This window comes from Pseudopipra pipra, chromosome 5 (genome assembly GCF_036250125.1).
Source record: "Pseudopipra pipra isolate bDixPip1 chromosome 5, bDixPip1.hap1, whole genome shotgun sequence".
In the NCBI taxonomy this organism is placed as follows: domain Eukaryota; kingdom Metazoa; phylum Chordata; class Aves; order Passeriformes; family Pipridae; genus Pseudopipra; species Pseudopipra pipra.
In genome coordinates, this window is record NC_087553.1 from 39,061,041 (window position 1) to 39,082,097 (window position 21,057).

The following is a 21,057-nucleotide window of genomic DNA, read 5'->3' on the forward strand; positions in this document are numbered from 1 at the left end:
CTACACATATAAAATATGCAGGCACTTCATGTTTTGCATTACAAGAAGAGTTAACTTTTTTCAAGGTAGAACTGTCAGTCTCTTGAAGATAAAAAGGATAAAAACTTAGATAAGTTCCCCAGTTAGTGGCCCACAAAGTGCATTTAAGTTTCCCTTATTCAAAGCTGAAAATTGAAATGTCTTTTTTCCTTATTGCTCACATACACAAACGCAATCACTGAACGGAATGAAAAGATAACATGGTTAGATTTGAAATATTTGTATGAGGTTCCATAAAACTCAGAAGACATTTTACTGCCCCATAACCAAAGCTGTGCTGCTGGGGGAGAGTAAGTGAGGATTTCAGAGGACTGCAGAAAACCTTCCTACACAAAGAAGCTTGTTTGCAGTAATCTGGGCGAGTCTCCTTGTCTCCTTAATACCTTTTGACATAAATGATGAGTTACTCAGGTGAAGACCATTCAAGACCTGGAAAGTCATGGAAGACAGCACAGGGGACTTAAATGCCTGTCAAGTGTAGTGAAACTGAGACTGAAATCATTAGCCAGTACGGAGTGGGTTAGGGCTATGCTGCTGAAGCAGTACTATCCTTACAGGTTCTGTACTAGGATAATTCTCTTTGGTCCTCTGGCACCAAATGCCACCGCTAAGGAAAAGGGCAGATATTTTTAAAAGCCAGTCACAGATTTACACGTTTTTACCCCATTTCTAACACCTAGCATACTGTATGGTGTGTCAATTATGTTTGTAAGAGTTCCCCCAAGGGTAAAATATATATTCATTTAATGCAAATGTCTTTTTTTCATTTTCTGTAAAACTGAAGGCAGAGTGCTACAGTATTTAATGAAGGTACCAGCTCAAAATATAAACAGTATCCAATAGTCTGTCACAGTCATAAACTCAAAGTTGGAATGAGCTGTCACTGCAACCTCTGTTTGAACAAAATTATGGTTAATGGATGAAGATAATCAACAGGCTTTTCCCTTCTGAGAAAATGTGAAGCAAATCCTAGTTTGTCATCAAGAAGCACATGGCAGAAACCAGGATCCTCAAACATGCTCCCTGACTGTGAGCCCACAATGTGGGAAGGGCTCACACATGGCAGAAGTAGCTGTGAATGAAGCAAGATGATGATTATTATCATGTTTGATACATGGGCAAGTGACACCAGACAGGGAAATGGAGCTACCAGGAGACATTGTGATGGCATTCTCCTGGTATGAGTGCAAAGGTGTGAGAATCTGTGCCTAAACTCCCACTGGACCACAGTTTGTGTGCAACAAAAAACAAAGCAGACCTACAGCTGCAGTTTAATCTGACTTTATTACAAGACAGTCTTATGGTCAGATATCTTAGTTTGCCGCCTACTTCCTTTCAGCTGGAAGTTTCCTACAATACTAGTTTAATCCAGCCTATTTTAGGAACTAATACAACTAGCTACCACCAGTATCTTTCAGTCAAGTCGTGCAGAGGTAGAAACTGGGATTTCTAAAAAGGGAAAATATTTTAACACAAATGCTTTCAATCATCTGCCATCTAAAAACTCAGAGGCTAAGCGTTTATGGAAATTAGCTCAAAGAAATAAAACAATAACAAAACCATTTTTCTGTCTTTTGCACTGAGCATTTGGCAACACTGCAAACACAGCTTGTGTGAAATGCAGGTTCAGCTCCTGCCACCAAAGTCAGGAAACAATGTGAGACACGTTCCCACCTGCTGCATTCATCAGAAGCAGGAACATATTGCTCTGTTTTATTTTGTAGTTACCACCTGAGTGACAAACTATTCCTTCATAATTCTTTCCTTCATATTTCCTTCATTATTCCTTCATAATTCTTTCTTCTCTGACACCTGTTGACAATATCAGTTCTTATCTAAGAGCTACTCGTGGCATAACTGAAGGTCGCACTGATCTAAACTCTTTAAAGTTTGAAACCTTTCTATCAACTAGTTAATTTAAAAAAACCAAGCAAACAAGCATTACAAAAGGGGACATACTTGTTAAACAAAGAATAAGTTTTCTAGAGGACCTCCATCTTGTGCATCCTTCTACAGAAAAGGAAAATTAATTTACTGAAACTACTGAAGAGAGAGTAGTCCCCACGTTCTGAAAACAATCAGCAGTCAACAGACTTTTTATCTGACTGGCAAATAACCTGAACAAATTATCTACGGGATAATTTTGTGTTACACTTACAGGGTGATCTGCATCCAGCTCAGATCCATACATCAAAACTCTCTGGGAGCATTTGTCCAATTCAGATATCTTCCTGGGGAACCAAGGGACACAGTCGAGATCTGCAGAAGACAGAATGCAAGTTGAACGTCCTGGAGTGTAAGATTATGGAGATACTTGTCCAAAACGTTTGTCAGTGCCTAAACCAAGTGATACGAAAACAGCCTTGCCTTCTTCGTCAGTCCAGATGTTTTCTGGTGGATTGAGAGATACGATATTAGTTTGAAACTTGAGCAACTGGATTAGTTCATTAAATTCTTTTTTACTGCAGTCACAGTCCACAAAAATTTCCACCTCTGAATTCCTTCTCTTTGATTTTCGTGATTCAATATGAACCATACTCACATGTTTTTCCTGTGGAAAGATGAAATAACAGATGAAATATAGACATACCAGCAGAAGGGCAATATTGATAGCACATTCTTCAGGAAAGTTTTTCCAGTTATTAAAAGACCGTTTTATTGAAAGTAGTCCCTTTTTGTATTTAAGGAATCAGTTAGTGACACATAAGAAATACTGATGAAAAAAAATCTGTACAGAAAGTAAAAATAAAATTATTATATATTTAATGAAGAAAACAAAGTAATGATTTCATTTTATCTACAAAGACAGTCTCTTACAGAGGACAATATAACATAATTTTTTAACAATGCAATTTTATATTATTACTTTTATATTGCTATATTAAATTCTAATGCAATTTTACTAGGCAATGTGCATAATAATAATGTTAATTTAAATAGACTTGAGTGTGCTTCTTTAAATAGATGCTATTAAACATGTATGACTTTAGTCTCTCTTACAAACATGTGAGGAAGAAAATATTTTTGTGAGAATGTGTATCAGTCTCACCTATCTATTGTGCAGCAATTATTGATAGTAAGAAGCATTAACAGTAATAAAATTGTATTAAAATTAAAATGTAATTCAATTTATTTTCTATTATAATGTCCCCAGCGAACACAAATCATGCATCAAAGATGAGAGTGTAAGTACGTCTAGCATGAAAAATTTCCTTTGGGGTACCTCTCAACACAACTACTGGTCTGCCAAGGGTGTTGAGTCACACATCAGAAACCTAAAGCAAACAGTGTAAACATCAGCATCACTGTTAAAACTTCATTCCAGAAAACCCTTCACGAGCCCAAAACGCTTTGTTGAATGGTCCATAAAATTTTAAGTTACTTTCATACAATGACAGATAACCATAATGTGCTATGGCTGTCCTGATCTAGTGCTGTGACAGCCTTGCTTCTAAACAGAAGTTGGATTAGATGACTGCTTTCAAACAATACTTCTATTAACTCTGATTTTTTCCTTTTTTTTGGTCAGACAGAAACTATCTGTTACTTTTCACAACTATCCTTTCACTTACTCAGTGAAGCCAATAAAACATTTTTTGATATCCAAATGGGACGAACTTTGTTCTTGTACTTCCACTTGCCTGCTGTATTTTGCATAAATGGTTAATACAATTTTACATAAATTTACATAAATACCATTTCAGGTGGAGGTCTCCTCTGGTACCGCCAACTAGCAGTCTCTGCTTTTACACCTCTGGCTGTACATACATAATTCTTTCACTGGCATGCTCCATAACATATGTATACAGTGTAGCTAACTCATAACAAATTCACTCTGATCTACCCTAGGTTAAGTGGAGAACAAAACCCCACACTCCCCCCTGCAATACTCAAATTGTTGTGACTACATGAATGGGGGTGATATCTCTGCTACCTCTTCCAACCATATTTTGAGAGGCCAGAGTGACTTATACACCTATTCCCAAGAAGGGGTAGTTGACGTGCAAATCCAAAATTTCAGATATAAACTCACGCAAGCAATTAAGCCAGAGCTGCAGTCAGACATTTAACCCTTGGAGAGAAACTGCATTGAAAACGTGACTCCTTCTGAAACTTCTGTTCACTCCCTTAGGCTTCCCCTCTTCCTATGAAACACCCTGCTTCCTGGCAGCCTCCCTCCTGTGGGTCTAACTCACCTCTTTTCCCAGGCTGGGGAATGTAAGTATCTAATCTACATCAGCCTTGGAGATCTGCTCCCAGAGACAGCAACTCTGAGTGGGGACTGGCAACATCCAGTGCCTCTACACTTACATCCCTCTGATGGTCTGGCCCTAGAGGCAGGCTCCAGACCACCTAACTTTCTCCTCACCACACTGCACAGATTGAACAACCTAAGACTTTTATCATACTGCTCTAACTATGCTCAGACGTGCTTCCAAGCCCTCTTCCATTCATTAAGGTGGCAAGCAGACTACATGCAGTACTAGCAAGCAGTCTGACTGAAAAGCATCAACTGCATTGGGATCTATGGGGAAACAATACTTCACAATTTACCTTCCAGTTAGACACATACGTCCCCTACCCTGCATGTACTTAAAGGTCTCTCTAACTTTGTGACCAAATACTGTCCTGCAGCAAGGCTGCCACCACCACCACCTGATTGTGTGTAATTTAGGTTTTAAAATGCTCTCTGCAAGTGCCTCCTTTCATTGTGGCCTGCACAGACTGCAAATCTAATTCCCGGTGTTGAGTCACACATCGGAAACCTAAAGCGAACAGTGTAAACATCAGCATCACTGTTAAAACTTCATTCCAGAAAACCCTTCACGAGCCCAAAATGCTTTGCTGAATGGTCCATAAAATTTTAAGTTACTTTCATTCAGTTCTGCAGAGTGAGCGTAACTGCACTCTATTCCTTCCGCCACAGTCCATTAGATTTATACCAACAAAGAGCCTGACCTCAGTAGCCTTCATCAGTTCAGTCAGTGTAGAGATTTGTAAGCTTTACCTGGAAGAGTCGGAGAGCTTTCACCAATCCACCAACTTCATTCTTCAGGGAAAACACCACAGCTGTCTTTCCACCTTCAGAAACAGATTCATTTTTCCCATTTCCCTTATTCCCTTTCTTTTCCTCATTTTTCCCAGAACTCGATCTGTTTAGCTACAAATGGATAAAGAACATGATCATTTCAGATGAAATTGGGCATTTCCCGCAAAGAGAAATTTTTGTTAGAAAACAACTGAACGGAACTCATCCAGACTTTACTTATTCAAAAGGTAGTGTGTTTACTTAAAATCAGAATCACAGATCAAAGGCAGCTGCTAGAGACGATTGTGTAAGAGGCCGTTTCATTAAAAAAAAAGCTTAAGGAAAAGCATATAAATAGGATACAAATACCATGGTATTACTAGGGCAATACTATCATTAGTAATAAATATGAAGCAAACGAAGACACTATTAAATTACTGGAAAAGCCAGCAGCTCTGTTATTCTAACCTGACTATTGCTGCAAAATTGCAGGGATGCTATTCTAACCTGTACCAGTCAATTTACGAAGATTTGCATTGGTCTGTACATTTGTATTAACCATTAAATTTAAAACATAAACTTTACAGTCTCTGTTGCAGTACAATTTGCTGTCATGTAACTTTTCCTGAGAAAACAAAACCTCTGTTCATTATACAAACAAGGTGGAAATACAAGCTCAGACTGCACCACAGAATATCAAGTTGGACAGGACCTCAAGGATCGTCTGGTCCAACCTTTCACAGCAAAAGCACGGTCTAGACAAGAAGCCCCCAGCACCCCACCCAGCTGAATCTTAAAATTGTCCAATGTGGGGGATCCACCACTCCCTTGGGAAGATTATTTCAATAGCTGACTGTTCTCATTGTGAAAAACTGTACATCCCATAAAAGAGGAGTTAGCTGAGGAACTCAAAAAAAATTACAGAAAATTACACCATCCTTGGTGAGTCCTACATTCTTTTCACAATTTGGGAGTCAAAGACTGCTTTAAGCCAAACTTCAGCCAGCATTTTCAAAAAAAATGCAATTTTATCACCTTAGATCTTGTCGAGATGCAAACAGTACAGCTTTTATAGACAATTTTTATAAGATGATTTTCAAAAAAACAGCCTGCATTTTCCAATACTCTGTCGCAACTTCAGAAGTTTTGACTCCTGAAGAAATTAAATCTCCAGTGAGATGTTGCTTTTTCATAATCCATAATACATTCACTAAAAATACAAAGACAGAAATTTAAAATCATATACAACTATTTCACATGTATTGAACTGTCTTTTACTAATTTATAAAGCAGCTTACAGAAAATAACCTGAAAATGAAGCTTTTCAAACAGGTCTTAGAACACCCTTTAAATGGCACAGGTTAAACCAGCCCCATTTAAACTAGTTACGGGACATGCTAAGAAGCCTCCATGGTCTTTTCTCACCATTTATTAGACTACATGGAAACAACCTGGAAAAGTTTGCAGAATGATATATGAGTGGTTTCACACATGTTTATTTTTTAGCAACTGAGCTTATATGATTCTGCTCAGTAGGAGATTTGCCCAGGGACAGTTATGGGGAAGGTCACTTTCAACTTCAGTAATATCTGGGATTTGACTAAGTCCTTTTCATATACATCAGGCACACAACACCCACGTGAAGCGACAAAGGTGCCATTTTTATAGCATCTGTGTTTTTTCCATGTGTGCTGCTTTCTAGAAGCTACATACAGATGATCATGGAGTCAACTGAGTGTCTGAGAATCTCAATATCACCAATTCCTCTGGAAAACAAGGGTACTTGGCACCTTCCAAGACTGTCACAGGTTCCCTAATACTCTGATGAAATCATTAACCAAAGCGATGACAAAACCCTCTCGAGCATTTGAAACCTATAACACCTATTCGTTATGCCAGTAGAAGAGGCTGAACTCAAATCTTATTAGCCCTGCTAATCAGTACATTTCATAATTAAATAACAAGTAAAAGATCAACTTTCCTAATGAAAATTAATTATCTGGGGCAAGGGCAAGTACTCAGGAAAAAAAGTCATCTATAGTGGAACTCAGTGAAGAAAGTAACTCAAATATAAAGACAGTAAAACAGATTTATTCCATTTAATTCAATACTTCCAATAGAAGTAAAGCATGTACAAATAGCAATATTTCACATTTCAGTGTAAAGACAATATGCAGTTCACAACTGGTAGAAACTGGTGCATTCTGTTGGTTCTACTCAATTGATCCAAATCTTCATATGTTGCATAATTCTATAGGAGGCAAAATCTTCATAATCCTAAATATTTCACATATTCAGATCAGGTTGCCTTATTAGCCCCTATTAACATTCTTTATTCTTATTTAGGCATACATACATTTATTTACCTGTAAGCATACAGAAATTTATCCCATGCTTGAAATGACCCAAGCATCTGTTGCACCCATACCATCACCTTACAGAGAACTATTTCTACCTCCTGACAGGGTTTCCAGCAGTCTCTGCACGATGCTCCCAGTAGTCCCTGCACCCCTGCCAGCAGGCAGAGGCTGGGAACACAGCACAGCCATCGGCACCAATGCAGTGTGAGTGCAGGCGACTTCTATTTTACCAAAAAAGCTTAATATATCGCCCTGTGAGGTTTACGAGTGCCTTGAAAAGGCAGGTTCTGCTGATCCAAATAGCCCGCAGGATTTACCACAGACTTCCAAAATCCAAGCATTTAAAACCCTCTAAATGCTTTTCTGTTGTTCCAGTAGCAATATGGTTCCTTTCTGTAGTAAGGCTTGTATTACTAATGAAACTTTTTCCGTTATTTACAGACACTTTTAAGGCAGCGTTCTGAACGAGGCAAAGTTAATTTCACCGGGCCCTGCAACTGCTGAAAAACTACTGACTTGACCACGAAAAGAAGCGGACGGGGGACGCACGGCGCCCGGCATCGGGTCCCGGAGGCGCCAGCGGACCCGACCTCGACCCAGTCGGCGGCTCCCTCCCGTCCCCGCCGGGGTCGGGGCTGCCCCGTCCCCAGCCCCGCCACTTACGGTGAGGCTGCCGGCGGCGGGGCGCTCCTCCGGCAGCGCCGAGTCCAGCGAGAAGCCCCTCCGCGCCCAGTACTTACTGGAGAACATCATCATGGCGGGCTGCATGGGGCCGGCGGGCGGGACGGGGGCAGCGCCGCGCTCTGCCCGCCTCGCCCGCGGCCGCTCCTTTTATACGCCCCCGCCGCGGCTGATGGAAACACGATTAGGGGACACCCGTCTCCGGGTGACGAGAGCCGCTGGCAGGCGGACGCCCACGGTCCCCGCTTACCTCCGCTGCCGGGACGGGACGGGACAGCACAGCGCGGGAGGCGAAGCCGCCCCGGGCGCTGCCCGGCCCCGCCGCCCCACGCCGGCGGGAGCCCCCGGGGGAAGCTGTGCCCACAGCAGCCACGGAGGTCCCGCTGCGGAGCGGCTGCTCCCGCCCGCCCCCCGGTCTGCCCTGGGCGGTGCCTTCCTTTCCCCTCACACCGATGCCCGGCGCGGCTGCAGCGCCCCGAGCCCCGGCCCGCCCTGTGCCCCGGCGCGGGCAGGGTGGGCAGCGGGGCAGGGCCGGCAGCGCTCACAGCGTGGGGGCGCTGGGACAGGGCCCAGCAGGGCAGAGCACTGCGGGAGCTGAGCTTCTGCACAGGGAAGTTGTGCAGAGATAGTGATGTGAGAAATTCTTCGATGCAGAAATTCATCTCTCTCCATTTTATAGAGTAATGCTTTGAAAGATATATTAAGGGATAGAAATTAGATCTTGTAAGGAGGACTTAACGTGCCTTATATATCGACGGTAGGTAAAGTCTGACTGCAAGGAGTACTTCCTCTGAAAAAGCGCTTCACTGGAGAAAGCTGTTTGACCGAGGCAGCAATGGCTGTGGTTTATGCCTGAGCTGTGCAAGGGCCAGATGCTGATCATGAGACTCTCTTCTAACCACAACATCAGTAAAACAATTAATTAGTTGTGAAGGTAAAACAATCCCATAGCACTCCTGAAGGTCTTTTATATATATGACAACTTTACTTGTCTCTAAAATACTCATGTCTTGGGGTAAAGATTTATCTATTGAGGTTAAGAATTTGTTTACTCCTTAATTTCAGATTAGTGCTGGCTCAGAAATTTTAAGTGAACAGAAGGCAACCATTGAAACAAGAACTTGACTGCAGTGTTAAAGGTACTCAGTCTCTCAAAACTACTTGTGAAATTTAGGATTTTTAATTTCTCTTACATTCTGAGGTCAATGCTCATTTTGTGACCTGCCACTGTCACTTGCTCTCCCACTTCCTTCACAGTTCTACCATTTTCCAAAACTTCTCCACTACATCCTTTGAATAAACCTTACAGCATGTAGCACTGAACAGCACATCTGGATTGGGAGCACTATGCCAGTTTCCTTCAAATACATACAGTTTTCTCTGTTCCAGTGCTCCAGGTGGGGGAAACTGTCACCACTTCCCCTTGAAAAGCACCATCCGTGACTCACCCTGCAGCTTGCCCAAAGAGGGGCAGCCCAGCTGAATGCAACAGCTGGCTTCACATGGCCCTGAATTGGTATGCATACAGATCACACAGAGATTAAGCAGGAAAAGTTGAAATCAGATCCACCGAAGGTGGGACACTGAGCAGGGAGCTGCACAAGGCAAGTAGCAGAAGTGTCACTGACAGTACGAAGCTTCATGTCACATCTAACTCAGCCTTCCTTCACAACCTCAAAGCCCTTACTTTTGCAAGACAGCACCTTAGAACTAGGATTTACATATCAGCATCAGCAGGGAATCTGTGTTGTTCTTCTGCAAGCCAAGACAGAAGCACAACAGAAGATTTGAGACTGTTTCTCCCATGGAGTAGCATTGAATCTTATATTTTATCATAACAAAGAAAAAACAGCAAAAGTTTCCAGACTAAACTGACTGCTGTCAGTCAGATGCCCCCCTTCTAAAAACAGATGGTCATGCTTGATGTTCAGGACCAGGTCATGTTCACAGATGCCTCAGAACTCCTGGGAGACCTGAAGTAAACCCTTTTAAACTCACCTCTCCAGAGTTTCCCAAGTGTAGCATGCGATAAGGATCCTTTCGTCTGGTTGATACTAAGTTTGTAATAATAATTGGTTCCTCTAACCAAATGATTTGCCTTTAGTGCAAATCAATAATTTTTGTTATGCTAGCCCACAAAGTTTTACTTCATTTTCCCAGTCAGAGAAAAGCATGTCTTCATGTATTATTAGCTCTGTGTCATATCCTAAGTTATCGAGATACGTTCTCTGTCCTGTTTTTTCATTACTTTTGATGATAGGAAAGCAAGTTGGAGTGTTTGGATTTTGATATTCCTACCTACTATGCATGAGATACATAGACACTGTTCCAGCAGTTGAACAATTTATGAGAGTAAGATTGCTTAGCACTCTTCAAATGCTCCACTGACAAAACTGAGCACTACTGAGCTGACTTTTCACCTACTGGCATGACAGAGCATGATTTTATCTACTCTTAGATGCTGGCTCTGCAGCTGGGACATCACACAACTCAACGACCCTACTATTCTGTAGCCTTGCTACTATCACAGCTCTGTGCAGTAACCGGAGCACAACAAAGGTTTTCTGTCTCTCTCAACCCCTTCAGGATGACTCATGAATGCAAAACAAACAAAGGTACATTGTGTCAGCAGGTGCTACGTAACAGGCAAGGAAGACTCAAGTGCTTCAACTATTTTAACCATGCTGTCTGCCCATGTATCCCACAGGAAGATTGCTTCTCCCTGGAGAAGTATTGCAAGTATTTTATAGGTGGACTTTTCCATATCAGTGTCACATCAAAGAACATTTATGGACTGAGAGTTTATTTCGTCTTTGCTCTAGCTGCTGTACAATAGAGCTGGTACGTGGCTCTGGGAATACTGCTAAACTACAGATTTTGTTTAGAGCTCAACTCCTTTTTCTATAGTTAACAGTGCTGTATATGTAAAACAAATGAGCACTCAAAATCACAAAACAAAACACAAAAAATTAGAAGTGTATTGAAGCAATACAAAAATATGTGTTCTAGAACATGTCAGGGTGGCACACAGCAATGTTTTGTCACCTTGGGAAATAGAGCTAATGTTGGTAATAAGAAAGAGATAAGCTTACTTTTATCACTAAAAGGCACCTTATTCGCCTATAATAAGAATTCAGAAACTGCAAGGTCCTCTTTACACACATATTTTCCTATCCTCTCACAAACAGTAGAGTCACTGTTGCCTGAAATCCTTAGCTATGCACTTTTTAAGCTTAAAAAATTGCTGAATTCTCAAGTGAAAATTTAAATCTAAAGCAAACCTATGAGATGTTTTCAATGTTTGAGTCATTTCCCCCTGCTGGAGATACTGGTGGCCCATTTCAGCATAGTTTTCCTTAAAACTATTTGTAGCATTTACTGTAGTTTAACAGGAGGATTAAATTTGCAGTGCAGAGCAGCTAGTATTGACCAGGAAACTAGCTGAATTTACCTCTGGCTCTCCCAAATCACCACCAAGTCTTTGTCCAGAGGCACTACAGCAGGAAGGAGAACTCTAAAGTCATCATGTGGCAGGACAGAGAAAGAAACAAAGCTATGAACACATATAAAAAAAAAACATAAAGAAAGATGGACTCCGCAAGGATCTTAAGTGAAAACAACAACATTATTCAATGTAAGGTCAAAAAGACAAGGTGGAGAACAGATGGGCTTATTATTAATGTAAGAGATGCTAACACAAGAAGAAAATAGAAGTCTCAATACCTAATCAAACCATAACTTAGTTGGCAAAACGACAACTTTGTGAAGCAATTGACAAGTAGACTAGCCAAAGGAGCTTTTTCAATAAGGAAAGTTACACAATCTGTTCCTGTTTATCAAACATACCCACATCAACTCCAAAGTCCATTTCTCTGAGTGATGTACGCCTGGTGAAAAATCTGTGATAAGAATGTACACCTAATTTTTAAGTCATGAAGATATGGGAAGCACAGGTTTTCAAGCAGCCAGCAAAACCATCCCAAGCTCTAGTAGCACTAAGGGGATTTTAATCAATTAACAACTACTGGGAAAGGATATCTACCAAATGATAGACTGGCTAGGAAGACCTGGAAATACAGGTGATATGAAGAACATAAAGTGGATTCACAATCTTTGGATAAAGAAAGGTTCTGAGAAGGAAGCAAAAACTGACAATTTCAGAAAAAAAGAACTTCAATAAATTCAGTTATTACAAGTCTCAAGGAAATGAAACCTAGAGCAGAAAGACAGTTCTTTCCTTGCTTCAGGAAAAAAAGCAGTTTCATCAGGAAACTATATCATTATAGAGGAGTTGTGCTCCTCCAATACACTTTTACTAGTAGTATCGAAAGTCATTAGTTGTCATTACCTTCAGTTCAAAAGAGGTACAGGAGATGAAAACTAGGACCAAGCTAGTAAATGCAGGCAGCGCAACACATATACAAAGGCTGTAGTACAAAATTCAAAGTAATTAGTACAGGACATCAAAAGCAACTATTTAAAAAATATAAATACAGCAGCAGTCAGAAGAATTGAACTATCAGACAACTACTGAACACAAATAAAGGACAAAACAGAAAATAAACTTGAAATTAATTAAGTATTTAATGCACTCTTTTTACATCATTCTTTGCTAAAGAATCATCTGTGACCAGCTGTCTATCCTAATTAATAGCAATGGCAGAGAGGTAAGCTCTTTTCTTTTAACAAGGTGAAGCAATGTTGGAGAATACTTGGGATAAGTCTGACCATAGTAAATGACAGCACAGTAACCACACTTCCAGAGTAGGCTCACTCAACCTCTGCCATCAATAACTATTTTAAGAACTCAGGGGATGGACAAGTGACAAAAGACTGGGAAAAGGCTAAAATAATGTCACTCTCCAAGAAGATATGGGGAGAAAGAAGGGATGAAGATTTATGGACCAGTCTAATTTCATTTGTTTGAGAAAACAGAAGTACCAAAATTATTTGTAAAGATCCAGAAGATAACAGATGATTAAACAGTCAAGACAGATTTGCTGGGAACAAATTGAGTCAAGCAAATCTCATTTCCTCCTATGACAGTCCTGTGGACCAAGGCAAAACAATACAAATCATTCATCTTGATGGTAGGGAAGCATTTGGCATGGTCTGTCATAACATTCTCACAAGAGACAGAAGGAAACCAGGTACAGATGAAACAAATAGATTGTACGATTTTGCAGCTCCTTTGTGTTGTTCACCATACGCTGCACGAATTAACCATAAAAGCATAAAAGGTGTAGCAGCCCAGGGCAGAGTCCATAGAACCAGGACTGCCACTTTTGGTCACAGTAGTTGTACTGTTTTGTAGCTTGAGGAATTATCAAGTCCTTGAACCCAAATACTTGTGCCTTAAGGATTTTCTTGGTGTCTTGCATGAGTTACTCTAACAGTAAAACCAGAAGAGTGTGTGGAAGCTCTCCAAGACCAATGCCCAAAGGCAGCATGCACTCATGTGACTTAAAAGTCATCTGGACCAACTCATACACCCGAGACTGTTTTAGAAAAGTTTCTGGTGTTGCATCTCATTGAGTTACGGCAAGCAAAGCAGAACATCTGAATACCAGTTGCTTACACGTAATGCAACTATTTTTTGCACCAGCTCTAGATGGGCACTTAAAATGTGTCATCTTCAATACAGGAAGGATTTTTTTCCTACTATGATCTCAGACATCATCAAGAATGGCTGTCATCACGCCAAACTGGGTCAGTCTGGGATGAAGTTCACTTTCTGCATAGTAGAAAGTGGTGATGTGCTTTGGAGTTTGTGCCTAGATCACTGTTGCTACCACACTGGGGTTTTGGCTGTTGCTGAAGAGCCTGCATAGCATTGAGGCTTCTCTTGCTGCTTCCCCTGGGGGTGGGCATGAGGCTGAGAGCAAACACAGCCAGGACAGCTGACCTTAACTGACCAAAGTGATACTCCATACTTGTGGGAACAAGCTGAGTCAAGCTGCACCTGCATTCAGTTAATTAGAATCAAAAAGGAGTCTTTCAGCCTTGACGGGTGTTTTGACACAGAGAGTGCCGTGTTCTCAAAGTGGAAAACCACCTAATGGTCTGCATAAGAGCGTGCATGGTTTTTTCCCGTGGCTGAAAACAGTCACGACATGATACGAGTGTGAATGTGTGGAATCAAAACACCAGTTTAGCAAGATCCTGGGAATTCTAGTTAACTGAATGACACTACCAGGTGCTGTTTACCAAAGAACTCTAATAAAATGGAAATGCAGAGAGAGATCTGCGGAGAATCCCGAAAACTGAATGGTGTGTGTGCAGCCTCGTTTTTTCATTGCCCATACCATACCATGTGCCATTGTGCTCAGCCATAAACGCTCACAAGAAGGGAGGAGGAAGAAGCAGGGACATTCATGGTCATGGTGTTTATCTTTCCAAGTAAACCTGTGGTGAGGTCTTGCTTTCCAGGAAGTGCCTGGACACCTGCCTGCCGATGGGCAGTAGTGGATGAAATCCTTTGTGCTTGCTTCTGGGACCAGCATTTGCTTTCCCTGTTAAACTGTCATTGCCTCAATCCATAAACCTTCCTGCTATTTTCTCCCCATCCCATGGGAGAGGGGAATGGGTGAGGGGCTGGGTGGGTGCTTGGCTGCTGGCCAGTGTCAGCTACAGTACACCAAGAGGAAACTGCCTTTTGCTGGACTGCCAGAGCCTGGGCAGCAGTTTAAACTCTAAACAATGGGGCTCTGCAGTTAGTTGGTTAATAACAAGATACATCTGTAGAAACAGTCTAAGAACTAATGTTAAGGTAGGGTATACGTGAGCCTGTATAATCAAAAATATATACTATAATTGAATTCTTTCAAAACAAAACCCATCTAGAAGACCTCATTTATTTGAATTACACAGACAGTTTGAAATATATATTTGATTCAACTGTGAAATTCATTTTGGATGAGGCAAAAAAGTGACATCCTACAATACATTTTTTGTTTGCCATTCATCAGAAAATTCAATGTGCCAAAGATATTCTCATTTAACATGAAAAAATAGCACACATTCTCTAAAAAATATTTAAGAATAAAATCCTCACTTGAACAAGAAATAAATTCAAGCTTAATTTATACAAGGCCTGCACTGCAATAATATAATTTAATTGAATAGCACATTTTCAAGTCCCACTAAACATGAAGCACAACTCATCTTTTAAAACCATAAAAAAACCACTTGAAAGCATCTTTAAATCAAAAACAGTATATCACACATATATGAAATCTGTCTGTTAAGTGCTCAGTTATGTATCTGTGTCTTATCACCTTATCAATGCTCATATTACATCAACTATTGAGCCAGACATAGGTACGTAATTGCACAGAGAGAACCAAGGGTTAGGATTTTCTGCATTAATCCCAGCCACCATAGGGCAGCTCATGGAATTTTTCTTTTAAGAACAAGCACTGATCTCTCTGCCATACTTCTGTCATACAGAGATGGCATCAGCCACTGACCAAATGTTCAGAAAACAGGCAATAGATTTGAAAAATATATTTTAAAGTATTTTGACAGGCACACATAGAATTATTGTTACTAACCACTCTTCTGCAGCCCACAGACCAAAATTCAGTTTTAATACAGCCCATTTAATTACTTTTTTCGAATCCTGTAATGCAGATGCATTTTTAAAGTATCACTAACCTCTTCAGCACTGTCATTTCTGTTGTCCAGCAGGGAACGGTTTGAGGAAAACATAGCTTCTACGTACAGAAATTCAATCCCATACTTGGTAAGGCTTCATCTGCACCACAGTAGGATGCACAAATCATGCTAGCAATACCAAAACTAGTTCACAATCCAAATTCTGAATGATAAATCATTCCCCATAAAATCTTTTTTTCAAGTTAGGCAAGTGTCTTGGAACAGAAAATTATCTAGAAAAGCAAGGAAAAAGTGCCTCACCTATTTTGAACGAAAACATTACTTCAAAAACTGGAAGCTAGAAGAATACTTTTTATGGGTTTCTGAAAAGTTTCATCAACAGAGTTTTAATTTGGTGCTTAAGAATATATTTGAAAGTAATGAGGAATCTGGTTCCTCATTGTTTTGGCTAAAGGGGGCCAAAGAATTTTTTCAATTAGTATGTGAGGAAAAACTGGAGAGAATTATTTATGAGGCACCATCAGCATCTTAAAATTGTCCACTAGAATAATTCAAAGACTTTAGGAAAAATCTTGTTAGCACCAAAATTGGACTTTGTTGAACATCAATGCCTTAATTGTAATTAATCTACAGATCAAAACAAACACATTGCTAATACAATAAACATCACAGTATCTCTACATCTGATTCTGAAAGCAATCAGGACCCATTGTGACATATATATATATATAACATATATAGTCTTAAATTCCTTAGGAAGATTACCCACAACAACCAACACAAAACCTCCACACCCAACATGGGTTTGAAGGCCACTGGCTCTGACATTCACTCTGTGCAAACACAGTCACTGTAGGTGAACAGGACTGGCACTACTCAACGTAACTGAAGTCCTAAGTGATTACTGTGGGCAACTTAGAATCATCTTTTTATAGTTTTCAACCTCCCAGTATCAAAACCATTCCATAAACATTAATATTAGTCTAAACTTGCAAAAACCTCCACCTATTCACCTTTTTGTAAGCTATCATCTTGCCCACAAACAGAAGAAAACATCGAGTGTATTTTCAAAACAAATAAAATTGTCCAAACAGACAAAAGAAAAAGGTCTGTCTTAAAAAGAACTTACATAAATGTTATTTTCCCCTTGGAACTGATAACACTGGAAAACTGCTATGCCTGAAAAGTATTAAATTTTAAATACTTGCCCCCCAAAGATAATTATTTTGAAGTCAAGCATTAAAAAGCAAAACAGGTTTGCAGGAACTATACAAGTATTCCCTCTTTTATAGCCTGACAACTGTAACAAAAACTGTGTTCAGAATTGGTTCATATGTAATAATTGTAATCTAGATCATTCACATACAAAAGAAATTTGCACATCCTGAACCTTCCTGAACCCATGGCATTTCAGCCATCATGATCCTCATTAAGGCCTCTCACAGCATTTGTAGTTTCCACTTAGACTAAATCCATCCCTAACAATCAGGAATAATTTGGTGGACAATGAGGTTCCTTTTGCAACTCTTGGCAAGGCTGCTTGCCAGCAGGAAGAAAACTACAGATAAGGAATGCTGCGAGGGGCATTGAATCTTATTGTTGGGAAGCAGAACAAGCCTACCTACCCAAGCCTTTCACAGCAGCTGCTGCTCACTCTTAATTCAGGCTGATAGTCTTTCTTAGCAGCCATAGCTGTAATTCTAACAAATGACAGAGTTCCACTTAAATAAGCTTTTCCTAAACATTTGAGTATTCATGTTCAGTCAATTATGGTTTTCTTCAAGACCTTAGTGTCTTGCATATAGTTTTTTATAGCTGCATATCCTGAATAAGAAAGAACCATGCATAATTAGCTGACAGGCTTGCCCACTGCATTTCTGCTGTGGACATTTCCCTCCTCCTTCCATAGTTTCGTTTAACATAATTTTTGATAAAAACGTTTTGCAAGTACACTTCAAAGTGAACTAGGTGCTCCAAAAAATACTGAAAGTAACTTGCTTGCTGTATTTGAACCAAAGTGTTGAATATCCAAGTTCTAATGCCTTTCTGTATTGTATGCCATATTAAATTTAACTGCCAAGAAGTACAATGCTTACCAGTGAACAAAGGCATGATGCTTCACAGTAATTTCCTGAACAGGAAATGAAAGGCTACAGATAATGCTGAGCTGTGAATCCCTGACTTTCACTGCATAAGATTCAAGTTCTTATTAACTGATGAGAGATAGCACATTGACAATATTAAAACCAAAATCTATACCGATTCAGCTGTCCAGTTTGTTCACAACTGGTAAGGGAAGTTTAATCAGCTCCCATATTATTGTAACAAGTTGATTTATCTATTAAGGCCTTTTTGTATTACTTATATTTGCTTAAGATGGCACAAATAACATTTGTAAAAGTAAACTGCTTCAGAAGAAAAGAAAGCTCTGCCATATCCCACACATCAACCGCCTAGAGAGGAAAGGTGTGTTCCACTCCATAATATTCTCCCACTGCCCTTCATTACTAACAAAATATATAATATCCATGGACTAACCATTAGCTCTCCCCTCTATCTCATGTTCTTATATCAACAACCAGACAACTAGATTTTTTTCTCTAAATATGATTTAATTAAAAACACTAAATCAGCTTTGACTTTTATTTTATATATGTACAATAGTTACCAAATAATGAATACACTTAATCAATTATGTTAAATTTCACATAACATCAAAGGACATCAGCATGGCATGGAATAAGCTCAATGCCTTTTGCAGATACAAAAAAAAAAAGCATTAATGTTAATTGTGATTATTATTTTGGTTTGTGGTTTGTTGGTTGTTTTTTTTATAACCTGCTTATTAATTCTCCAAATTATGTTGCCATACAAAACAGTGTAAGTATTTAATTGATCAGTTAATATATTAGCAAATATGAACATTTGTAAAGTTTGCAAGAAATCAATTGCAAAATTACCTCAAGTGTAGAACTAAATGTATTCACGTGAAAGTTACCTGCAGTTAGAAAAATTTTGAAAAAGAGCCCATGTTGGAGCTGTGCATTAATTTGGTCAAACTGATTCATATGAATGAACAGTCAAGTTTATTCCGATATTGAAAATATTACTATCCTTTTTATTATTCACAAACATTTGTGTATATAGTGTGTGTATGTGTGTAAATATATATAGGTATATATAAAGTGAAGATATGTTAATGTAAAAATATACTGTTCATCCGCTCCCAATTACACAAAATTCAGTATTTGGACATTAAACTGTGTAAGTACGAATGTCCATTTCAAATCTACATTCAACCAGCAACAAATACTTAGAAGTATTTTTGTAAACATTTGAGATAGGGAAAATCCATTTACAAAACAATCTTCCTTTAGCACATCGGCATCTCTTCAGCTTGAAAATTTTGTACAGCAGCTTCAGATGGCATATTGTGAATCTGCTCAAATTAAAGAGCTCACACTGTCTTAGATCAATGTGTGAAAGCTCAGCAAATGCAGAATTTTCAAATCCATTCTTAATCACCATCCATTTCCAGTTTTCCAGCAAAAACAAAATGCACTTGGCTACAAAAATATTAAGGAATGTTATTGAAAACAAAAGGCTATCTTGGTAGAAGAAACTACAAAAATAGTTAAGTTGAGTCATGTTGTAAAGCTTTAATGCAAGAGCATTACAGTACAGATTTTCTTTACAACCTTAAAGCTTAATCAACACCAAATTTAAATATCCATCTCTCAAGTGCTTGAAAAAGTGTGCTCAGTGAAAGTCTTTCTTCAATGTAACCAACTGAAGTTACGCAGGTGTCAGGCTCTGCGTCTCAGACATCTGCTGAGCACTGTCTTGTGTTCCATTGGCAGCAATTACAGGTGTTGAGATACTCTGATATAACGACGTTGGACAACTCAGCTCAGTTCCGCTTTCATCCTCTCCAGTATCTGAATCCGGTGTTACAGAACTGCTTTCTATCCCCAGAATCTCACTAACGGCTTGAGGCAATTCCTGGAAAGGAGGAGGCAGGAGAAAATATTAAAAATCACTGTAATAAAATGAAAAGAAGTTAATAACGACAAGGTCCCCCTCTGTCCGTCCTGCACCCCCAGTAACTAATTATTCATCTCAATTTAGCTGTACTGAAAGCTACTCTCTCAGCATTACTTGCATTACAGTTACCATCTTCTGTAGCTGCTTTTCAAAAAGACAGCAAAGGGAACAGGCTCAAGAATCAATTCCCACTTAACAGTATTATATTCATTACAAAAATAAAAGTCTAATCAACTATTATAATTACACTTCATGTTATTGAAATTAGTTTTATCAGGTTACCTTTTAGTTTCTGCCTAGTAAGTCTGGTATGCCTAATAAGTCAGCAATGCACACTGAACATCAAATTTCTTGCAATGAGGTTATCTAGTGAGAGTTGAGAAATCACAACCAATATGCACAATCCAGCTTTCCACCAGTGAACAGTATTAGTCTATAAAATAAATCACTCTCGCTTACAGAGTTTCAGAATATAGGTGCTGCATAGCTACAGAACATCCTTTATTTAGGCATTTAGTTATTTCACAAGTCATACATGAACACTTACAGCTAACTACATACTTTTACTGTCTATAAATATTCACAGTAGATATATTCAAAATATCTTTACCTTGCAATTCATCATCTGCATGGAAATTGCTTCTGCTTTGCAGAGTATATATTCCACATCGATTTTCATTGACAGTTCATTGATATGCTAAAAATTCATTCACAAAGGATAGTGAGATAAATGGTAAGTATGCTTTACTGCAAAATACACTGCATATAAGTATCACCTTATAAGCCTGCCCTTAAGCTATGAAATGCTAGACATAGTCTATTTGCTTTAAGAAATGGCTACTCAAAGATATAGTCTGCAACAGCTGGCTTTCACCAGTATCCAAGATCTGCAAGAGGAATCCATGGTACTTCTAAATGTGACAAACTATCTAGGCCTCCTACGTACTTCCCCAGCTTACATTTTCAGAGATAAATTAGATGACAGAAGAAAAAGCAAAAGTTAAGATTAAACATACTAAGCAGTAGTCTGAGGGGAAGAACCATTTAATGATCTCATCACTAAACAGACATCCAATAAACCATTTTGAAAGCATGGAGGATAGACAATCAGTTGACATTCAACCCCTTGGAATATAGTATGCATCTTTTCCTCCCCCGATATAAACCACAATCATATTGCATTAACTGCAAAATGTTAATTAATATTTAACTTAATATTCAAAACACAGCCCCATACTAGCCACTAGTAAGACAATTAACGCTACCCCAGCCAAAACCAGCACGATA

The 21,057-nt window shown here is 39.3% G+C and overlaps 2 protein-coding genes across 3 annotated transcripts in view; both read right to left on the minus strand.

The window, feature by feature from the left end:
* The window catches only part of TPH2 (tryptophan hydroxylase 2), a 54,167-nt gene extending 45,582 nt beyond the window's left edge, over positions 1–8,585 (minus strand). Inside the window, exons 1-4 of one of the 2 annotated variants that reach the window (XR_010430766.1) lie at positions 8,092–8,585; positions 5,048–5,200; positions 2,407–2,590; positions 2,198–2,298 (exon numbers count right to left, since the gene is read on the minus strand). Coding sequence is in view for 1 of the 2 variants with exons in the window: in XM_064655638.1 (XP_064511708.1) it covers positions 2,198–2,298; positions 2,407–2,590; positions 5,048–5,200; positions 8,092–8,196 (543 nt within the window). In the remaining variant the exon portion in view is untranslated. The remainder of the gene's footprint in view (positions 1–2,197; positions 2,299–2,406; positions 2,591–5,047; positions 5,201–8,091) is intronic. The other variant, XM_064655638.1, reaches the window with a different exon arrangement.
* A 9,770-nt stretch (positions 8,586–18,355) lies between these two features.
* TBC1D15 (TBC1 domain family member 15) overlaps positions 18,356–21,057 on the minus strand; it is a 36,610-nt gene continuing 33,908 nt past the window's right edge. Inside the window, exons 16-17 of the mRNA XM_064655639.1 lie at positions 20,381–20,467; positions 18,356–19,728 (exon numbers count right to left, since the gene is read on the minus strand). Of these exons, the coding sequence (XP_064511709.1) occupies positions 19,522–19,728; positions 20,381–20,467 (294 nt within the window). The 3' untranslated portion in view covers positions 18,356–19,521. The remainder of the gene's footprint in view (positions 19,729–20,380; positions 20,468–21,057) is intronic.